The 20,600-nt window shown below is 41.2% G+C and overlaps 1 protein-coding gene across 1 annotated transcript; it reads left to right on the top strand.

Moving 5' to 3' along the window:
* Window positions 1-10,541: 10,541 nt before the first annotated feature.
* Window positions 10,542-13,240, top strand: BTG1 (BTG anti-proliferation factor 1). Its single transcript, XM_052639988.1, has 2 exons — window positions 10,542-10,986; window positions 11,936-13,240. Exons 1-2 carry the CDS (start codon window positions 10,839-10,841, stop codon window positions 12,301-12,303), a joined length of 516 nt encoding a protein of 171 aa, XP_052495948.1. The 5' UTR covers window positions 10,542-10,838; the 3' UTR covers window positions 12,304-13,240.
* Window positions 13,241-20,600: the final 7,360 nt, after the last annotated feature.

Raw genomic sequence — 20,600 nt, 5'->3', positions numbered from 1 at the left:
AATTGTGCAGTAGTTTGAGCATTCTTTGGCATTGCCTTTGGAAGGGCCATGGAAAGGGAATGTAGAAGCCGCCCCCCCCTCCACTGGTCCCCATCAGCCTAGCAGGCAGCTATAACAATGTAGCATATAATGTAGCATTGCAGTCAAGAGGAAATCCTGGCATGATACAACAGGAAAAACAATTCAGCAAGCAAACAGAGAAACAACATGCTGAATGTGGATCAAACTCAAGACTTTATGCCAAGTGGAAGAAGTCTGATACAAGTCTGAGACAGAGGGCAAGAGGACAGGGCACATCCATTAAAAGAAAGACATAGCTGTTAAGGACGCAACATAAACTGGTTAGAACCTACTAGGTACAAGATGGCAGAAGATTTGACTTCCTGTGGACCTTGAGCCTTATTATATGCACATTGCAATATACCAGCATGCTGAATGACACACCCACAGGCACCATGACAGTTCCAAGGCCAACCATACAAAGCCAAAAAGTGGCCAAATTCTTTGAAATCACTGCTCCTTGTTCAAAATAGTTGGGATAATCCTGCCATTTGTTAGCCTATGAAATTACCCAGCCCATAAAAATTAACCACCCCATATTTGGTGGCCACTCTTGCCTTCTGAAACTCCAATACTTTGGCCACCTGATGCAAAGAACTGACTCATTGAAAAAGACCCTGATGCTGGGGAAGATTGAAGGCAAGAGGAGAAGGGGATGACAGAGGATGAGATGGTTGGCTGCCATCATCGACTTGATGGACATGAGTTTGAGCAAGCTTTGGGAGTTGGTGATGGACAGGGAAGCCTGGGGTGCTGCAGTCCGTGGGGTCGCAGAGTCAGACATGACTGAGTGAATGAATGACTGACTGACTTGCCTTCTGAGGAGCCTCCCAGGTGGTGCTAGCGCTAAAGAACCCGCCTGTCAATGCAGGAGACGTAAGAGACGCGGTTTTGATCCCTGGGTCAGGAAGATGCCCTGGAGAAGGAAATGGCAACCCACTCCAGTATTCTTGTCTGGAGAATCCCATGGAGAGAGGAGCCTGGTGGGCTATAGTCCATGGGATCGCAAAGAGTTGGACACAACTGAATGACTAAGCACTTGCCTTCTGCGATGGACCACATTCTGCCTATGGAATGTGTATCTCTCTGAGTAAATCCTTATGGTTTCCTTTTGAATTCTTTCCTGAGGGAAGCCAAGGAACCTCACTTGGTGGGCTGTCCCAGGGCCTCGCCTGAGACCTGGAACATGACCATCCTCTCTGTGTTCTATTTTCCCACAACAAGGCCATGGATTCTATGATTTCCATACATAAAACGTCCAGAATGAGCAAATCTATAGACAGAAAGTAGGTTATTGGTTTCCTGGGACTGGGAGTGCCAGGGTTAAGATTGAGATTTTGTTGAGGGAGATGAAAATGTTCTGAAACTGATTATGGTGATGGTTGCACAAGTTGATAAGTTATCTCAAAATTATTGAAAGGTACACTTGAAATGGATGAATTTTATTTTATGTAAAATATATCTCAATAAAGCTCTTTTTCAGAAAGGTGAGATCATCCATTCAAGGGGGACTAAGGATAGAATTTTCAAGGATAAAGATAAAAGTGCTCATTTTAACTCTCACAGCTCCTACCATCTAAAGATTGTACAGAGAAGTTTGTTTCTACAGGGAGATCCATTCCTGAGTGCTGTATCTCTTACTACAGTTTCAGTGTTTGAAATCTACTCGTGCAATAAAGAGTAAGGTCAGGGAGACATTAAAAACAACAGGGAGACAGACCATTTCTTGAATTTGATGGTGGTCATCACAAACTTCAAATCAGTTTTCAGAAGATGAGAATGTTTCCTATATTCTGTTGAAAATGATGGAAAGATTTAAAGAGACTTCTATTAAAACACATGCAAATATAGAATGTTTTCAGCAAATACAGTAATGCTAATGATGGACCCTTTGCTTTTGCATTTGACTACATCAAACTATTACAAATATTATCTAGGCTGAAGATTGGTTTTGCTTCATTTATAAGAATTTACTAGCCAAGTGGATAAGAACATAAGATAATAGGAAGTTTCTTACTTTATTCCCTTTAGAAAATATAATGCAATTTGACATGCTAATCACAGCCTCCCCATTCCATTTTTTTCTTTAGAGGATTTCTCTATAGCTAGACTATAGTCTTTTTCAGGAATTTGTATCTAATTTGCTATGCCTTAGAGATGAATACATCCTAAATTGCATTTTCCAATGGGATTTCAACCCTTGAATTCCTGCTAAAGTATATCCAAATGCATGATGATGGTTTTCACAATCACGTTGGATATCTACATATATATAGGGCTTCATATTTATTTATCACACTTACTTTTGCAACTTGGATGCTCCTTTGTTTTAGCTGGACATTTCGTTTGGAAGGGATGAGGCGACATTACTTAATGCATGTAAACCTTTTAGGCCCTATCGAGTGGCATGTAGGGTCTGCACATGGGCCAGGCCAGGGGTCAAACCCATACTCCCCACAGTGGAAGCCTGGAGTCTTAACTACTGTACCTCCAGGGAAGTCCCTACTTATTTTAAATTCAAGTTCCTTAAAAAGGACAAGTTGCTGCTTTTCCTAAAAGTGAAAATAAAGGCATGCACTATACCAACATTTGATTAGATGGTTATCTTATCAAGCTTCCTGAGTATTAGCTTCTCTTTTGAGAGTAACATAGGGACATCACTGTATACTCTCACTTGCCTATTGTTTCAGAAGCTGAGAAAAATGCATTTTACCCAGACTGCAGAACCTCAGAAAAGCAAATAACCACTCACTTAGAACATACTTGATACTTAAAAGGCAGCTTTTACATATTAAGTTAGTATGCTACTTTTTTCTTTCAAGGGATAAGATTTCTATTTGAGGTAGTATATGCCTGGCTATGAAGTTTGTTTGCTGGTTTTATTTACTTATCTTTAGTGAGAAGAGAGATTTTATTTATTTACTTAGTTTTGGGCTGACCTGGGTCTCCATTGTTGCATGTGGGATTTCTCTAGCTGCAGTGATCGGAGGCTACTTTGTGTTGCAGTGCGCAGGCGTCTCATTGCTGTGGGGCACAGGTTCTAGGCATATGGGCTTCAGCAGTTGTGATGGCGCAGGGGCTCAGTTGCTCCAAGGCATGTGGAATCTTCCTGGACCAGGGATCAAATCCATGTCCCTTGCATTGGCAGATGGATTCTACATTCACTGTGCCATGGGGGAAGTAAGTCCCATTTGCTGAATTTAAATTGTAGAAATGTTGCCATTACTTTTTAAAGCAGTTGTCCTGGAACGTTAGTGCTAAACTGTTGAACCCCACCCTTCGAGTTTCTCTATTAGTAGGTCTAGAGCCAAAAGTTTGCATTTCTATCAATTTCCTGGGGTGATGTTGAGATGGCTAGCCTGGGTTCACACTTTGAAACCTGGCTGCCCTATGGGTTTGGCAGGAAAGGGAGGTCCGTGTCTTCCATATTCAGAAAGTTATAACTACTCTAGTTAGGCCAGGGCCGTAACTTATAAGAACCTTGTATGATTCCTTAAGGCTTTCAATTTTCCAAAGTTGATTCTTATCATCTGTCTCTTTCCTCACACTGTTGTTAAACCGTAAAACTGAAGAAGACTGTTGGTGCTGAGAAGATGCAGATTAACATCCAATAAGCCTGAACAGTGGGGGACTGCCCCAGGAGACAGAGTAGATGGTGGCAGCTTTAAAAAGAAAAAAAGTAAGTAAAATCATAGGGTCTGCTAAAAGCAAGGATAAGAAGAAGCATGTTACACCCTCAGTCATGTCTGACTCTTTGCAACTCTATTGACTGTAGCCCACCAGGCTCCTTTGTCCATGGGATTCTCCAGGCCAGATTACTGGAGGGGGTTGCCATGCCTTCCTCCAGGGGATCTTCCCCACCCAGGGATGGAACCTCTGTCTCTTGCATCTCCTGCATTGCAAGAGGATTCTTTACCACTGAGCCACCAGGGAAGCTGGCGAGAAAGAGATAAGACACAAAAGCAACCCTTCTTGCTGCTCTCCAGCTCTTTCACTGACGCCCTCAAAGCTCACTGGACTCCACTTAATTGTTGGAGAAGGACTGTGGGGCCGACCCACTTCCTAGTTCCTTCTGCCAATTTAAGTCAAAGGAGAAGCAAGATGCTAAATAGTCTAAAATAGAAGGTATTTTTTTTTCTGCTTTCTCTTATCTGCCCCTAGGGATAGTTTTCATTCCAGTGAACTTATTTTATTTGGCAGATTAATGTTTTAATATGTCCTTTGATTCATTTTTCAGTGCGCCTTTTAAGAAATATAGCTGTATTTTCCAGGATATGTCAGCCATGAGAACACTCCTAAGCTGCCTTGAATTTTTTTTTTTTCCTTTCTACCATCTCTAATTTCCAAAATGTTTTATACCTTTATAAGATTTTATTTCTCATGATCCCTTTAGAAAAGGTAGTATCAGGAATTCACCTCCAAGTTTTATAGTGTAGACTTGAGGGTTTAAATCTGGTTGTTAAGACCTTGAGTAAATTACTTATTTTCCTTAGGATTGAAACCTCACATGTTAAATGCAGACAATTATACTTACCTGGTGGTGTTTCTGGGAGAATTAAATGGGATGCCTCTAAAATACTTAGTACATGGGAATTCTCTGGTGGTACACTGGTTAGGACAATATGGTCTTACTGGGGAGGGCCCAGGTTCATTCCCTGGTTGGGGAATTAAAATCCCACAAGTGGAGTGGCATGGCCAAAAATAAATAGATACATAAATAAATAAAAAGTAAAAATAAAATGGGCTTCCCAGGTGGTGCTAATGGTAAAGAACCCGCCTGCCAATGCAAGAATATAAGAGATGCAGGTTCGGTCCCTGGGTGGGGAAGAGCCCCTGGAGAAGGGCATGGCAACCCACTCCAGTGTTCTTGCCTGTAAAATCCTATGGACAGAGGAGCTTGGCAGGCTTCAGTCCATAGGGTCACAAATAGTCAGACATGACTGAATTGACTTTGCAAATGCAAAAAAATAAAGTAAAATACTTAGTACCGTGTCTGGTTCACCTTCAATGATGTTAATTTGTATGATCATTGTTACTACTACTCAGGAGCAACTCTTTAATCCTTTTTCCCAATTGCTTTAAGAAGAAGAACAGTTTTGCCCCAAATCTATACTTGTCACTGTCTGATTTCTAGTCCTCTTATGTTTCTTGATCTAAACCTCGTACAAGGGTCTTAGTTTGTGCCCTTGAATTCATATCTAAGCAAAGCAAAGCAGGTTGGCAGGTGGGGAGGCTCCTAAAAGTGGTCTGCTTCCCATGGATAATCAAGAAAAGAATAAACAAAAGGCATTAAGTCTCTAGTTGAAGAGATGAAAGCTAAATTATTTAAAGATTTAAATAAGAATTGGAGACAAAAATAGAAGTCACTTCAAATGACCCCAATTTAATTCATCATCCATAGGACTTTCCAAAAAATAAATCTGATAATTTCACTTTCCTGCCCAGAACACTCACTCTCCCCCTCACTGCCAGGTAACTATGGCCCTATTTACTCACCAGTTTTTTCAGCAATATTTATCTTCCTCATAGTGGTTTAAGTCTTTAAAATACTTCCAGATCAGGTCCCCTCTTTTTCTTCCTTCCAGAGACCTATCTATGGGCTAACTTCACTGATCAGAGAGCTCACTTTGGGCAGTGGCTTCCTTATCTCCTTCTGCCCCCATACACACCTCAAAATAAATACCGTGACTCTATTTGCTATTAACACTCTGTAAAGAACTCTCCTGCTTGAACCAGCTGTGAGTTTTCTAAAGCTAGCCCCAAGGACACCTAGGACTCTGGAAGTAAATTCACAACAGAGGACACAATAGATAATAACTTCAGTGAATGCCTTCAGCAACAAGCAGGCTCATCCAGCTCAGCAAGGGAGTCTCTGGGCCTAAAGGTGCCTTTGGGGAGGGAGGGGCCAGATAAGGAGTAAAACCTTTGCAATAATGCAGGAAGCCAGAATCACAGGGATGAAGTGGAAGCCTGGAGTTTAGGAAGGACTCCTTGTGAACAACTTCAGGATAGAAGGGCAATGTGAGAGCGTCAAATGACACCCCCGTGTAATCTGATATATAAAAATACTAAAACATGTCTACATAACACGCGGAGAAGTAAGATAGGAAGCCTTAAATGGGAGCGATGTGGAGACTTCCACAGGATTTCTTAAGCAGCATATCCAGGTGACTTTGGTCTCCATTTCATTTGCTTTGGAAATGCAGCCTATCCTAAAACAACATTTATCTAAAACACTGTGGAGTCATCTAACACTCACGGGAGCCAGAAAGACAGTGCCACAGAGGTGAGTTACTTATCTTCTCAAATATTGACTGTCCGATTTCAAGCAAGACAGCTTGCTCTGTGTGATCTGTCAGCTGACAAACTGCAAGTCACGTTGTTTTTTGTTACTGTTTGGTTTTTTTTGGTCAGTTTTGTGTGTGTGTGTGTGTGTGTTTGCAAGTCATGGTTTTGATGAACTCATTTGTATTTAACATCAGTCAACAGCATTTACTATGTGTTTGTGTGTTTCTTAGGCATTCACAATAGTGAATGACGGAAGATGCTTGCCCTGTGAGAATTTACAGACCAGAAAGGAAAAGGCATTAGTAAACATAGTAAATCTAGTATGTCTGATCAGTACCAGGGCGAGGGCAAGGGGAAGCAGAATACTGTAGACACAAGTCCAGAGAGTCAGGGAAGTCTTCTTGGACGATAAGCAGATATTAGCCAGGAAAAAAAAGGGGGGGGGGGGAGGGGATATTCCAGGCAGTGGGAATAGCATATCCAATGAATAGCATAAAAAATTAATTTAGTGCTCTCTTATTCATAGATTAATAGTTTTGATGAGTTCCCAAACGCTGAAATGCAAAAGGTGACATTTAGTGACTTAAAATTTATTCACTTAAAAAGACCATGCTTTATTTTCTGATATGGATACCTTTCTTACTTTGGGGGTGTTAAAACGTCATCTTTACCCCAAAATGATAGTGACAGCAGATGATAATGTAATTCTTTAAATAACATCTTTGGCAAAATAAGATTTTCAAACTTGTGTTGATTCCTAAATTTTACTAGTCTATGAAATAGAGAAAGAAGTTCATTCCCTCACCCTATATAAACTTTTCTTTTTTTTAATCTCTCCCTTTTTTGGTTAACACAGTTACTCAAAAAGTCTACAGGGAGCTGTGATTTGTTAGTTCAGAGCAAACAGTTCAGGTAACAATTGAACTAAGGGACGGAAATATAATCCAGCCCTTTGAGGATTCTAGTTGGCTGATAGTTTCCTCTATAGAAAGTACCTTCTGAATTCTTAAGCACTCCAAAGACCTGACGTTTGTCACTTGCAGATTTATTTTGAAACCCAGGTTTTTGGATTGTTTTGACTTATCCCTTAAGGTTTTTTTTTTTTTTTCTAATACTGCTTTGAAAATTTTATAGGTTTTAGAAATTAATTTGATAATTATATATATTATCACAGGCAATTTAATATACCTATCTATCTATCTAAGAACTTTCCTGGTGGCTCAGACAGTGAAGAGTCTGTCTGCAATGTGGGAGACCCAGGTTCGATCCTTGGGTGGGGAAGAGCTCCTGGAGAAGGCAAAGGTAATCCTCTCCAGTATTCTTGCCTAGAGAATTACATGGATAGAAGCTACAGGCCATGGGGTTGCAAAGAGTCAGATGCGCCTGAGTGACATTTTCAGAAGGCAGGAGGAGAAAGAACAGTTCTCACTCCTTGCCCCACTCTGTCTGTTTTCTGTCTATATATGTGGCTTCCCTGCTGACTCAGATAGTAAAGAATCCACCTGCAAAGTGGGAGACCTGGGTTTGATCCCTGGGTTGGGAGGATCCCCTGAAGGAGGACATGGCAACCCACTCCAGTATTCTTGCCTGGGAAATCCCAAGGACTGAAGAGCCTGCCAGTCCATGGGGTCAAAAACAGTCAGACCCGACTGAGCGACTAAACAACAGTTATTCCACTTAGTCCTCATAACAACCTTTCCATTTTTTGGAGATTACAATGCAGAGAAGTAAATAACTTGCCTAAAGACACAGAATGAAGAGTTGGGTTTGTAAGTAGTTGGGAGTACCCTGTAGTTTAGCATATTAACAAGATGAGAAAGTGCCTTTACAAATTCAAAATGTCAAGAAATACCTCCTAGTTTCTTGGATGGGAACAGCCTTACCAAACTTCTGGAAAAATATTATTAAACATATGTATGTCCCGATTTGAAAACCATTAGCTATTAACATTGTCTACTATCCAAAGCTTGCATTTAGGACCAATATTTACCTCCTTTTTTCCCTCCTGAGTACTCCCTAGATCACCGTAGTGTAAAAGAGTAATTTCTTAAATCCATTTATCTCTTAAAGGAACGATTTAAAGTGGGAAACACACACATACAATAGAAAACAGTGGGAGGAAAACCCCTTCTAGAATATGAGTTCAACTTTCTGTTAACTCTATTCTACTGATTTTAAGAAGCATTCAGAAAGGGTCCAGCTGCTGTCTGGGAAGGCAGTTAAAAGTAGTGGCCATTTCGTAATGTATGCAAATATTAAATCATTATGTAGTACACTTGAACCTAGCATGATATTCTACCTCAAATACATTTCAATGAAAGAAAAAAAAAGTAGTGGAGAAAACATGGGCTGGGAGACAGGAATGAATTCGGATCCTAATATTTTGTTAATTTCATTATTTCTATTTTGTAGATGAGTCAGTTTAAGCTCAAAATTTTTGAAGAAGAAAAACCCACCTGATTTCTAATCCAATGCTCGAATGACTGATGGTGTACCGGAAATGAACAGAGCAGATGAGTAAGGGTGGTGGGGGTTAGAAGGATATCAGAAAATCTAGATCTAGGGCTATGGTAATTTTAAGGATTACTTGTTTCCCTATCTCCATTTTGAGTAGTGCAGGAAGTTTCACATCCCTAGGGAAGTAATTACCATGACATTTACTTTTAAGCACAGTTCTATCTGTAGAGTCCTAGAAGGAAACGAATGTATCTATTTACCATTATTTTTGATGCACTGATGTATTTATTCAAAGAAAACACTTTCATGTCAATGCTTTTAAATAATTCAGTTTTACTATCTTTTAAAGTATTTATTTGACATGTAACTACCTATAATTATCGTATACAAATGAAAAAATAACCTAGAAGCTATTCTTTCAAGCCCAGTTTTACATATTTCATTCAAATAACAAATATTTTTCTCCTACTGCTTTATGGTGAATTGTACTTTTCCCTTCATTTCTATACCCTTTGGATCAGCAGTGTTTTGCAATATTGATGACCAGCTAAGTTCAGGATATTTATTTCCATCTGGTAGAGTTCAACTTCTGCCTCTTGTTTGCTTTCTCCATCTGCCCAGCTCACCATCTTTTTTTTTCCCCTCCTCTTTAATGGAGTTCGGGTTAACCCTCTCGCAGGCCTAATCGTTTTAGCAGGCTCCTGCCTTCGTATTCCCGCGTCCCCTCCGGCCCCCCCACCCCCACACCCCCCAGCCTGGCAAGTAGGACTTCAAGTAACCTTAAATGTCTGCCCTAGTACTTTCACAGCCTTCACATTTTATCTTTATTTTCTTGTTTTATAAAGAACAGCAAAAGGCGAAGGCTGAGACAGTTACTTAGTTTAGAAGAAGAAACAACCTTCGGTTTTGTGCGTAAACGGTGTAAAATGCATTATATAGTTTTTTTCTGTTTATAGATTAAACGTTACGGTTACCATACTTATCTGCAATAACAGGCTTTCTTATCAGTTTTAAGATGGGTTCAGTAAGGACTCCATTCTTCTCTCCTTTTGACTCTTGACGCCACTGAACAGCAACCCTAACAGGCTGACTAACCCTCGAGAGCCGGTTCGCTCCGCTCTTCTCCACACTCCCCGTATCCTCAGCACTGGTACCCACACCCCGCTGCTCATCCTGCCCGTGGAGCCAGCCACGTAGACTCGGCGTCGGGGACAGGATGTAAACACTGAGTACAGTCAGCGGGCCACTGCCATGCAGACGTATTCGTGCCGCTGGCGCGGGCGTCCACAGCCTAAGCCGGGCCGCTTTTATCTGCACAGCATTAACCCTCCTTGCAGGCTAGCCCGGGCAGAGTACTCTTGCAGAGGATGCGCTGGCGCGGTGCCTGGAGTTGCTGGAGCGGGAAGGAGGAGCTAGGGCTGGGGAGGCGGGGCTTTCACACGCGCACCCCTAGTTTCTTCCTTCCCGCGCCACTTGCTCCCCCTTCTCCCGCTGCCACTCCAGGGTTTATTTGTTTACAAGCGGATTACGTCAGCTCCTCCCTCTCTTCCTAGTCTATGGACCCGCCCCTTGGCCCCTTTTTCCCGCCCCCTCCGACTCCGAATCTGCTTGCGTCACAATGGTGCGATCTCTGGATTGGCTGGACTGGGCCGTCACGCTCCAGCTACGCCACTTCCTTTCCGTGGCTCTATAAAAAGTGCTGCACCACCCCTTTATCTCTTAGCCCGTCGGAGCTGGAAATGCAACTGTTGGGAGCTTCGGAGGCTGCGGAGCTGGAGGCGGAGGCGGCTGGGGAGGTCCGAGCGATGTGACCAGGCCGCCGTCGCTCGTCTCTTCCTCTTTCCTGCCGCCTCTTGTGTCGAAAATAACTTTTTTTACTATAAAGAAAGGAGAAAAAAAGTAGCCTTACGCCGCTCACGCCCTCTCTCCCTCTCAGCCCTCTGACTTGTGAGGGAGCCCGGGGTGGCCGCTCCTCCGTCGGGGCCGCGCCGCCGAGCCCCGGCCGCCCCGGGCCGCCCCCGCCCGCCGCCCCCATGCATCCCTTCTACAGTCGGGCCGCCACCATGATAGGCGAGATCGCCGCCGCCGTGTCCTTCATCTCTAAGTTCCTCCGCACCAAGGGGCTCACGAGCGAGCGACAACTGCAGACCTTCAGTCAGAGCCTGCAGGAGCTGCTGGCAGGTGAGCGGGCCGTGGTGGCAGGAGGGCGAGGGACGCCGGGGGCGGGGGGGGGACGCGGCCGCGCTTGTAGGGGCCGGGCCGTCGGGGCCGCGGGAGTGTCCTCAGCGCCGCGGGCGACCGCGCTCGAGTCCGACCGCGGGATGGTGGCTGGCGCGCCAGGCGGCCGCTAACGGCTGGTCCCGGGGAGGGTTTGGGGCTTGGGTCGAGGGCGCTCCCTGTCCTCCCGCGGTTGGCCCACGGAGGGGAGAAGAAAACTGACGCACAACAAAGAAACTAAAGCCGACCGAGGCGGGAGCTGCGGTCTTCGGACGTTCCGCGGATTTGGGGGGGACAAAGGACCCACGGGCTGGGGTGGGTTCGACGCTCCCTCCCCCCGCTCCGGCCCAACCGTTGCGGGCTCGGCGGTCGGGCCCGGGGGTAAAACGGCGCGGCTGCCCCGAAGCTCGCTCGGGACAGACGTGCGGTCCCCCCGCGCCTCCTAACCCTGCCCATTAATCATCGGATTTGTCAGCGGCACAATTACAGCTCTGCCCAGAGCGTGGTTTAGGGTGGCTTGTTTTCCTTCTCTTCGGGGTTAACACTCCCGTGGCGTTTCTCCTCCAAAGTCATAAACCCTATTGTGTGCGGCCAGGGTGGGGTGGAGAAAGTAAACAGGTTCCCGCCTGGCCGCCGGTGCCGTCCGGCTGGCGCAGGCTGCGCGCCTGATTCCCGTTTTGGCGGCTCAGCCGGTTGGTTCCCGGAGATTGTTTTGTCCCGTGCAACTGTTGTTTCTAAAACCCTGCCCTGCTCGTTTTCCATCCGCGCACATCCGCGAATGCGTTGCGGGGCTTTTAAAAAAAAAAGTTGATATTCGGCATTTTCACTTAAAGGAGCCAACAGAAGAAGGAGACTAAGGCGGGAGCCGGCAGTAACGGCGTCTAAGCATTGTTTTCTCTCTTTTCTTGTGTAGAACATTATAAACATCACTGGTTCCCAGAGAAGCCCTGCAAGGGATCAGGTTACCGTTGTATTCGCATCAACCATAAAATGGATCCTCTGATTGGACAGGCAGCGCAGCGGATTGGACTGAGCAGTCAGGAGCTGTTCAGGCTTCTCCCAAGTGAACTCACGCTCTGGGTTGACCCGTACGAAGTGTCCTACAGAATTGGCGAGGATGGCTCCATCTGTGTGCTGTACGAAGCCTCACCAGCAGGAGGTAGCACCCAAAACAGCACCAACGTGCAAATGGTAGACAGCAGAATCAGCTGTAAGGAGGAACTTCTCTTGGGCAGAACAAGCCCTTCCAAAAACTACAATATGATGACTGTATCAGGTTAAGATATAGTCTATGGATGGATCATCTTATAATGGATGGATAAATTTGATTTTTGCTTTGGGTGGGCTCCCCTTGGGGATGGATTATGGAATTTAAACCATGTCACAGCTGTGAAGATCTGGCACAAGATAGAGTGGTAAAAAAAATTTTTTTCAAGTGACAGTGCCATAGTTTGGACAGTACCTTTCAATGATTTTAATAGCCTGTGAGTCCAAGTAAATGATCATCTTATTTGCTAGGAGTGAAGTCCTAGGATGGTTTCAGTTTCTCCCAGACATGATACCTAAATTTTTACGTCAGTCCCTTTAATGAAAATTTGTATTTTTCTGCAGTAGAACTTGCAGAGAAAATTTGCACTATTACACTTAAAAGTTGTTATCCTTTTTGGCAGCTCAATAGGAAAGCTCAACATTTTAAACATGGTAGTACTGGAAATTTTATGACAAGACTTTTACCTAGCACTTAAAATATGTATAAATGTATATAAGACAAACTAGTAAGCATGACCTGGGGAAATGGTCAGACCTTGTATTGTGTTTTTGGCCTTGAAAGTAGCAAGTGACCAGAATCTGCCTTGGCAACAGGCTTAAAAAAAAAAAAAAGACCCTTAAAAAGACACTGTCTCAACTGTGGTGTTAGCACCAGCCAGCTCTCTGTACATTTGCTAGCTTGTAGTTTTCTAAGACTGAGTAAACTTCTTATTTTTAGAAAGTGGAGGTCTGGTTTGTAACTCTCCTTGTACTTAATTGGGTAAAAGTCTTTTCCACAAACCACCATCTATTTTGTGAACTTTGTTAGTCATCTTTTATTTGGTAAATTATGAACTGGTGTAAATTTGTACAGTTCATGTATATTGATTGTGGCAAAGTTGTACAGATTTCTATATTTTGGATGAGAAATTTTTCTTCTCTCTATAATAAATTGTTTCTTATCTTGGCATTTTAATCAATCTCTTGTCATGATTATAGAGGTTCAGCTAAAAGAAATACATTTCTCAAAAGACTTAGGTTTTGTAAGCCATGTGAATGTCAGTTGCACACTGGTCATGCTGAAAAACACTTGTTAAGGAGTAAAGATGATTTTTGTATACAAATTTAGGTGTTAGAGGGGTAACATACTTTTCTAAGAAAAGTTCTAAAGTTGAAACATTGGACACAGTCCCAAGCTAATGCAATTGCATGAAATGAGGATGAGACAAAGGTAACATCAACCAAAGAGTTACTCAAAGGATTACATTTCACTGCTTCCCTGTTGAAGTGAAGAAATAAACCTTCCGTTCTGGCCCACCTTTGAAAATGTTATTTTGCCCCATGGATTCCTTGTTCATTTAGAAAATCCTGGGGCAGGTGACCCATAGTCTTAAAGATGACTAATCACTGCAGAGATTGGTTGCTTTTTGCCTTTCGTCAGCTGCAAGATTTACATAAAAAATCACTTAAGCTGGAATTCAACAAAAGGTATGTTTGAATTTTTATTCTCAAGTTGAAATGCTGAGTTCATGATGCATCATTTTCAGACTTCAGATAAATACTAAGAACCTAAATGAAACGAATACTTTTTGCTGGAGTGTAGATTGCTCCACTAACCCGTATGATAAAGCTCTTTCATAATTCTTTGGCTGTAGGAAGAATAACATGGTTTTTCAGTACAAGTTGAAAACGAAAAATTTCTGAGTTTTTCTCTACGCAAGTATGTCACTAACTGTCTTTTGGGTGGTATTCATGTAAACATGGTCAAACTGGAAATAACACAATCTAGGTTATTTGGAAATCGGTAGTCCGAAATAAGTTCGGAGTTTCATTTCTCCCTGTACATTCTGATTTTTGTAGAGACAAAGGAATACCCGACTAAACAAGCAGGTATTTAAAATACAAAGGATGTTTGTGTACTTTACCAGAAGCCTGTCCTTGAGAGTTCGAATTAAAACAATAACACATGGACTACCTTTGCCACTTATTAATGGTATTATTTTTCAGTCTGTTCTTCGGAATCCTATCCACACCCCTTATAGTTTTTCAAACAAATTTACAATAAAATAGCTGGTAGTATGGTTTTTACACAGATCTCACCCCCAGCGCTGGCTGCTACTGTTTACCAGCTACATTTCATCCGGTAACTCATTTGAGGTTGGGTGTACTTGTGTTCAGAAGCCTGTAACTGGTAAAGCTTTGCACACTGGGATCTGGGACGAAGGATGACTTTTCGGGCAGTTTAGGGGGATATATTTTAGTACCTAAAATTTCTGTCAAGCCTTTTCTCAGATGGGGAATCATACTTGAAGATACTGACATCAGACTTTTTGGTACTTTAAAGAGAGTTGATGCAAGGAGAACTTAATGAAAACAATTCAGGTGATGCCAGGCATGTAAGGAACTGGTAAAAGTTCCTCTTTAAAAGGCTTGCAAACATCACTAAGGCCTAGCATCCAGCTGTTCCCTGTGACTTTAACCTTAACATTCCCCGGACAATTGTGTCCAGTTTAGTAACTAATACATCTTTCTCGTTGCTTCTGAGAATGTTTTACCGAGCCATTTTGATAAAAGCATTTGAGTCTCTTGTATGCATGTGCATGTGCAGGTGTCAGGCCTATACACAGACGTTTGTAACAGTGTGTTGTGTACTTTTTTAAAAAACTTTAATTGTGATAGAATTTAAAGGGCATTTTACACTGCTTAAGAGTTTCTTAGGGATCCTTTCTTAAAAGGATCTGCTTTTTTTCTCTTTAACTACTTTCAGTATTGTTAGTTGCCACTGGCCCCAAGATTCACATTTATTGGCACTAAGTTTAGAAATAATTACTTTGAATTTTAACAGGTAGTATTGAAATCACTTTCTTTTTTTCAAATGTAAATACTGTCTTGTTCTATAATGCAAGAATGAAGAAGGCTTAAAGTGGATTGTATGGAGAGAGTTACCCTATTTCCTGTAGGATAATGGGGCTGTTGACTTTGCCCCTGCAATCTGCAATGACAGTCACATGTTAATCACTCTTAATTTCCAATATTTTTGTAATGATAGACTGGGTAGGCCACTAGAAAATTGCTTTCTGGTACAATTGCACAAATGATCTCTCGCACATTGTAGGCAGACGCTTTACCGTCTGAACCACCAGGGAAGTCCTTCCTTAAGTCACTATAACTCAAATTGCAAGTAATGTTGTTTTGTATAGGTGTTACACATCACAGGATTGGCCTTCAAATTAAAAATAAGCAATATTCCTGACTTCTTGAGTTTCATGACCAAAGGTTTCAAACTCCCTTTAATCTTAGAAACAAATATATCTACTATTGACATTTTCTTTGGCGATTTTTAACATATCTGATACAGCCCTTCCTCTTTGCAGAAGAGAAATAAGGTAACTGCAACAGTCTTCTTCAGTATATTGAAGTTTAAAGATACTGCCTCTCTGCATCCTTATTTCAGGTGATACGATAAGAGGCTATTGATAAGCTTTGTGGGGAGATTTTGTCCAAAGTGTTATATATATATATATATACACTTCAAAAAGTGTATTTTGGATTGTCTGAAATGCTGAATTTTGTACTTATCTGAAGGTATGCAAATAATTTAGTCTCTGCAATCAAACTGTTGTATATGACTGCTGCCAAAAGTATCACAGTGGTTTATTTTTCATATTTGAAACGTAAGTTTGAAAAAAATCTTTTGTAGTGAAATGGTTAGTAGTTTGTGCTACTAACCAAATCCAAACCAAGCTGCCTCACTGAGTCCTTAGTTCATTTACATGAATACAAAGGGGTCAGAGGAATTTCATAGCTTGAATTACTTCTTGTTATTTCTATAAATCTTTGTTTTCTTCTGAAAGTGAAGGAAAGTCATTAAGCAAGATGTTAAGTTTGGTAATTTTGAGATGCTCCTGAGCAAGTAAGCCTTAGATTGTATTAATAGGGTTGACACCATTTCCTCAACAGTTTGTGGAATATAGTTGACAGTTATTTTGACTGCCATCTTGACTTGGTGTACCAGTTTTTTTTTGGCATTGATCAGTGTGTCAAACAGGAGTGGAAAAATGGTAAGGCTTCTGTCATAGGATACTCAATTTTCTTTTTTTTTTTCCCCCTCAAGGCTTTGTCATCTCATAGTTGAATAATCTTACAGGGAACATTTGGAAGTTAAATTTCTGACTTTTATATGAGTCTTTTCATGTTAATTTGTTGTTTTAGTGTGGATGATGCAGTGATCTTTTGGGAATTCTGTAATTATAGATTATTAATATTGAGAGAACTGATTCAAGTCCAGGGTTGGATAAAAAGGGAAAGAATGGAGAAAATGAAAAGTAGGAAACTTAGCTGAAATGGAGGAATTTAAAGGTTTAGTAATAAAAATGAATTTGCTGTGGTCATAGGTGTTCATCAAGAGAGGTTTGTGCACCTTGGTCTTTGGCAGAGAGTTTGGGAAATACTACTGTAGGGATTCTAATTCATGAATCTAGGACAAAGTCTACGTTCAGTTTGTTTGTGAACAAGCAAGTCAAAGCGGTAGTGAGGTTTATGGCCTATATTAGGTAGAAACTGAGCTTGTGGTAAGAGTGACGAGAAGCATAAATAAAGCATATTCCTACAGGCATTTTTAAAGAAGTTCAAATATAGTGCTCAATACCTTTGTCCCAATGTTTTATAAAAGGAAAAGATTTAAGCTGTGTAGTAGACTTTGATGATGATAGCCTCGTTCCTGGTACCTTTAAATGGTGAAGGCATTTGTGACTGCATTCCTGATGATAGAAGGATAATTGAGTGTAGGCCAGACACCTATCATCATAACAGGGGCCACAAAACGGAGAAAAACTGTCATTAACTGCATTCCTGTTTGGAGAATATTACATCAAACACTAATTATTTCAAACTGTGCATTGATAAAGACATGTTTATTCATTGGTATACTTTAGTAATTAGATAGGTCATCCCCAAAGTTATGTCATTCTTTTAAAATATTGTTGCTTGTGTTTTCATGTGTGTATGGAAAAGCACATGGTACATTTTATAAATGCATGTATATTGGGGATTACTAAAAAATTTTATTGATGGGGTGCATGAACAAAAAATTGAAGTTTTCTCTAGATTATCACTAAAGTAGACAAGTGTTTTTTCTCTCGAGAGTAAGTTGATTATTATGTTCTTTAAGTGATGATATTGTCTTAAAAGAAGAAGCTGTTGTAGCAATCCAGAGAAAGTTGTTTAATTTTCGTTAATCTGCTTGACTGCTTAGTTGTGAAATTAAGACATCTTTTAACACCCAACAGGTACCCCAAATTAAGTCCTAATACCAATTCAAAGTCCATGTGCACCTATATATTATGTATTGATACGTTTTAAAATTCACATTTTATGTTCTTAGAAATTCTCTTTTCAGACGTTAGGGTTCTTGTAACATTTCATTCATTTGCGTGGTTGTAAAGGAACGGACTTAATATAGTAGGTCAGTGTTTATTTAGTTTTTGCAATTATGATTTAGCCAGAAATCTTGTTTCTTTTCCCTCTTGTTCTGAGCAATCCCTAAATTTTTAGGAAAGAAAAATGACTAACCAACTGGACTTTATTTGAGAAGATTCTATATATGGGCATAAACCTAAAATGGTCATATGTAACAATTACGCTGTAAGTTAGACTGAGTGCATTTTTCAGTCTTGATTTACGGCAGTTTGTCCCGTCAAGTCAGTAGACTAAATGGAGTTGTATTTTCTGTAAGTTGCACTTGTAAGCCTTCAGGTTACCAATGTACATTTTTATTTGACCACCCAACAACTGGGTGAGATTGGTAGGTAGGTAGGTCAGTATTTTTAATCTTTATTTTATGGATAGAAAACTTTTAGGGAGTTAAATTTGCACCAAAGGTAAATAGCTAGTAAATGGTTAATTCATAATTTGAACTCAGGCCTTACTGAACCCAGAATCCAAGTTGTTAACTCTTAGTATATTGTGATATAGATTGATTTACCTTGTTTTGACATTGTTAGAACATGCATGCCTTAACTTCTCATGGTTAATTAGTCATCTTTGGTCATTTTCAGCCTTGAAATCATAATCTTTTTACTCTCTATGCCCAGGAAGCATAAAACTGTCTTAAACTAGGCTTCTTTCTTTGGGAGGCAGTTAGAATTTAGTATAAAGAACACTTGTCTTGGACTTACCTGGTGGCTTAGATGGTAAAGAATCCACCTACAAATGTGGGAGACCTGGGTTCAATCCCTGAGTTGGGAAGAGGAGGGCATAGCAACCCACTCCAGTATTCTCGCCTGGAGAATCCCCATGGACAGAGGAGCCTGGGGTTGCAGAGAGTCAGACATGATTGACCAACTAAGCACAGCACGCGGTCTTGGACTTCAAAGAATGAATAGGAATCCAAGCCTGTACTGCTTGCACCTTGTGGCTTTGGACAAATTGCTTAGTCTCTCTGGGCCTATTCACTTCATATGTGAAACTGGAGATAAAAAGCAGTCTTGTTAAGGTCAAACACCTAGGAAAACACCAAGCACCGAATGGCTGGATTCCTAGAAGTGGGATGGATGCTCTCTGTCATGGGAGCAGATGAACTACGGTGGGATGGATGCTCTATATCATGGGAGCAGATGAACTATGAAGATGGTTTTCTTGCTTTCTTGAAAATTAGATGGTGTCACCTGACAGTGCTTGGAGTTTCTTGAAAGTCTTGCTTTTCCAATAGCTGTATGCTTATGTTTTTGAAATAATATAGAGTGCTTGGAATTTCTTGAAAGTCTTGCTTTTTCAACAGCTGTATGCTTGTGTTTTTGAAATAATATAGGAAGGAAAATGAACTATCCCTCTGCACTCCTCCGTCTTTTAAGGGTGAAGATACAGATAACCTAGGACTTGCATATTTATTTTACAGACTTTCCCTTAACATTGCAGTTTTCAGAGCTATATTCTCAGTAAAGTTGGGGGCGGGGGGGAGACATTTTTCAGATCTTCTATTTATATTGAAGGCACTTTAAGTTGGGACAGGGAGTGAAATTGTCAATTACCACTATCTGTGTATAGTGTATAGCAGTGGAACCCACAGCTGCACATTTGCATCCATTATCTTGTTTAATCCTTACAGCTCTTTGCTATATAAAATAAATTGACTTTTCCCAGGGTTTGCAGTCCTTTGAGCCATATGTATTTGGCCGTGTTTTTGCAAGAGATTTTCAAACAGAGCTCAGTGGTTCTCAATCTCCATAATCTAGAGTGGCTTGAGTACTTCCTTTACTTCAAAGAAAAGCAGTCTTTTTAAATAAGCCATCAGTTTAGGTTTGAGTTTCTTCTTGTGATGTAACCTGATGCAACGTTTGCTTGAATCACTAACAATCTAATTGATTTTTTTCTAGTCAGCCATTGGTGACTCCCTGACCATGAGTTCTTTCTGGTTGAATCTCAAGTCCCTTTTTCTGTGAAGATGTCTTCATTGAGCTAGGTAGTGTAACGCTGCTCTATGAAGGAGGCACACTGAGCCAGCAGAGCTGCTTGCTAATTTATTTTGCAATAGTATATATTGGAAACTATTGGAAATATATATATATACATGTATATATAGGAAACAAAAGGCTGCAAGAGACTTAGAGGCAAAATTCCTTAAACCTTTTCAGAAGTCTTGCATCTTAAAGTCCCTGTGTGGTTCAGACCTTTCTTGGAGTTGTGTGTAGCTTTGTAAATTAGTCATTGTGTTCCTGTCATGTGTAAGATTGTGATGTAAGAGTGGGGAACTAACTGAAACAAGGTTTGGTGGCTAGTGTTGTCAGAACAGTTATCCCATGAGACAGCAGTTATGGTTGTAGAGTTAGAGATGGGGTACTTGTGTAATGTTGAAATAATAGATGTCTGCTGTCTTCTAGTTCCCAGATTCTTGCATTTCCTCATTTCCCTGACCTTTTAAGTCTGCTGGGATCCTTTCTAGTGGTTAACGAATGATCAGTGTTTTGTCCTGTATCTGTGACATTTATTGAACAAATACTTACTGAGCCCTTCTGTGTGCTAAGTACTGTGTTATAAGCACTGAGGATACAAAAATAGTCACTGTCTCTGCTCTCAAGGGGCTTGGAGTCTAGTGGCAGAGAGAGTTACCTAACAAATGTAAAAATTGGACCTGAGAGATACTCAGGGAAGGAACATGGTGGAGTGGTGTTCTGAGAGACAGGACTACTGTAGAAAGCCTTCTCAGAGAAAGGGTTACTTGAGCTGAGACCTGAACGATGAGTAGGGGTTTTCAGTGAAGAAGGTAGGGAAGAGTTAAGTGTGTGGCTGAATTCCAAGGTGGTTCAGTTCAGTTCAGTTCAGTCATTCAGTTG

This window comes from Budorcas taxicolor, chromosome 5 (genome assembly GCF_023091745.1).
Source record: "Budorcas taxicolor isolate Tak-1 chromosome 5, Takin1.1, whole genome shotgun sequence".
Lineage (NCBI taxonomy): Eukaryota > Metazoa > Chordata > Mammalia > Artiodactyla > Bovidae > Budorcas > Budorcas taxicolor.
This window is presented reverse-complemented; position numbering and strand designations above follow the sequence as displayed.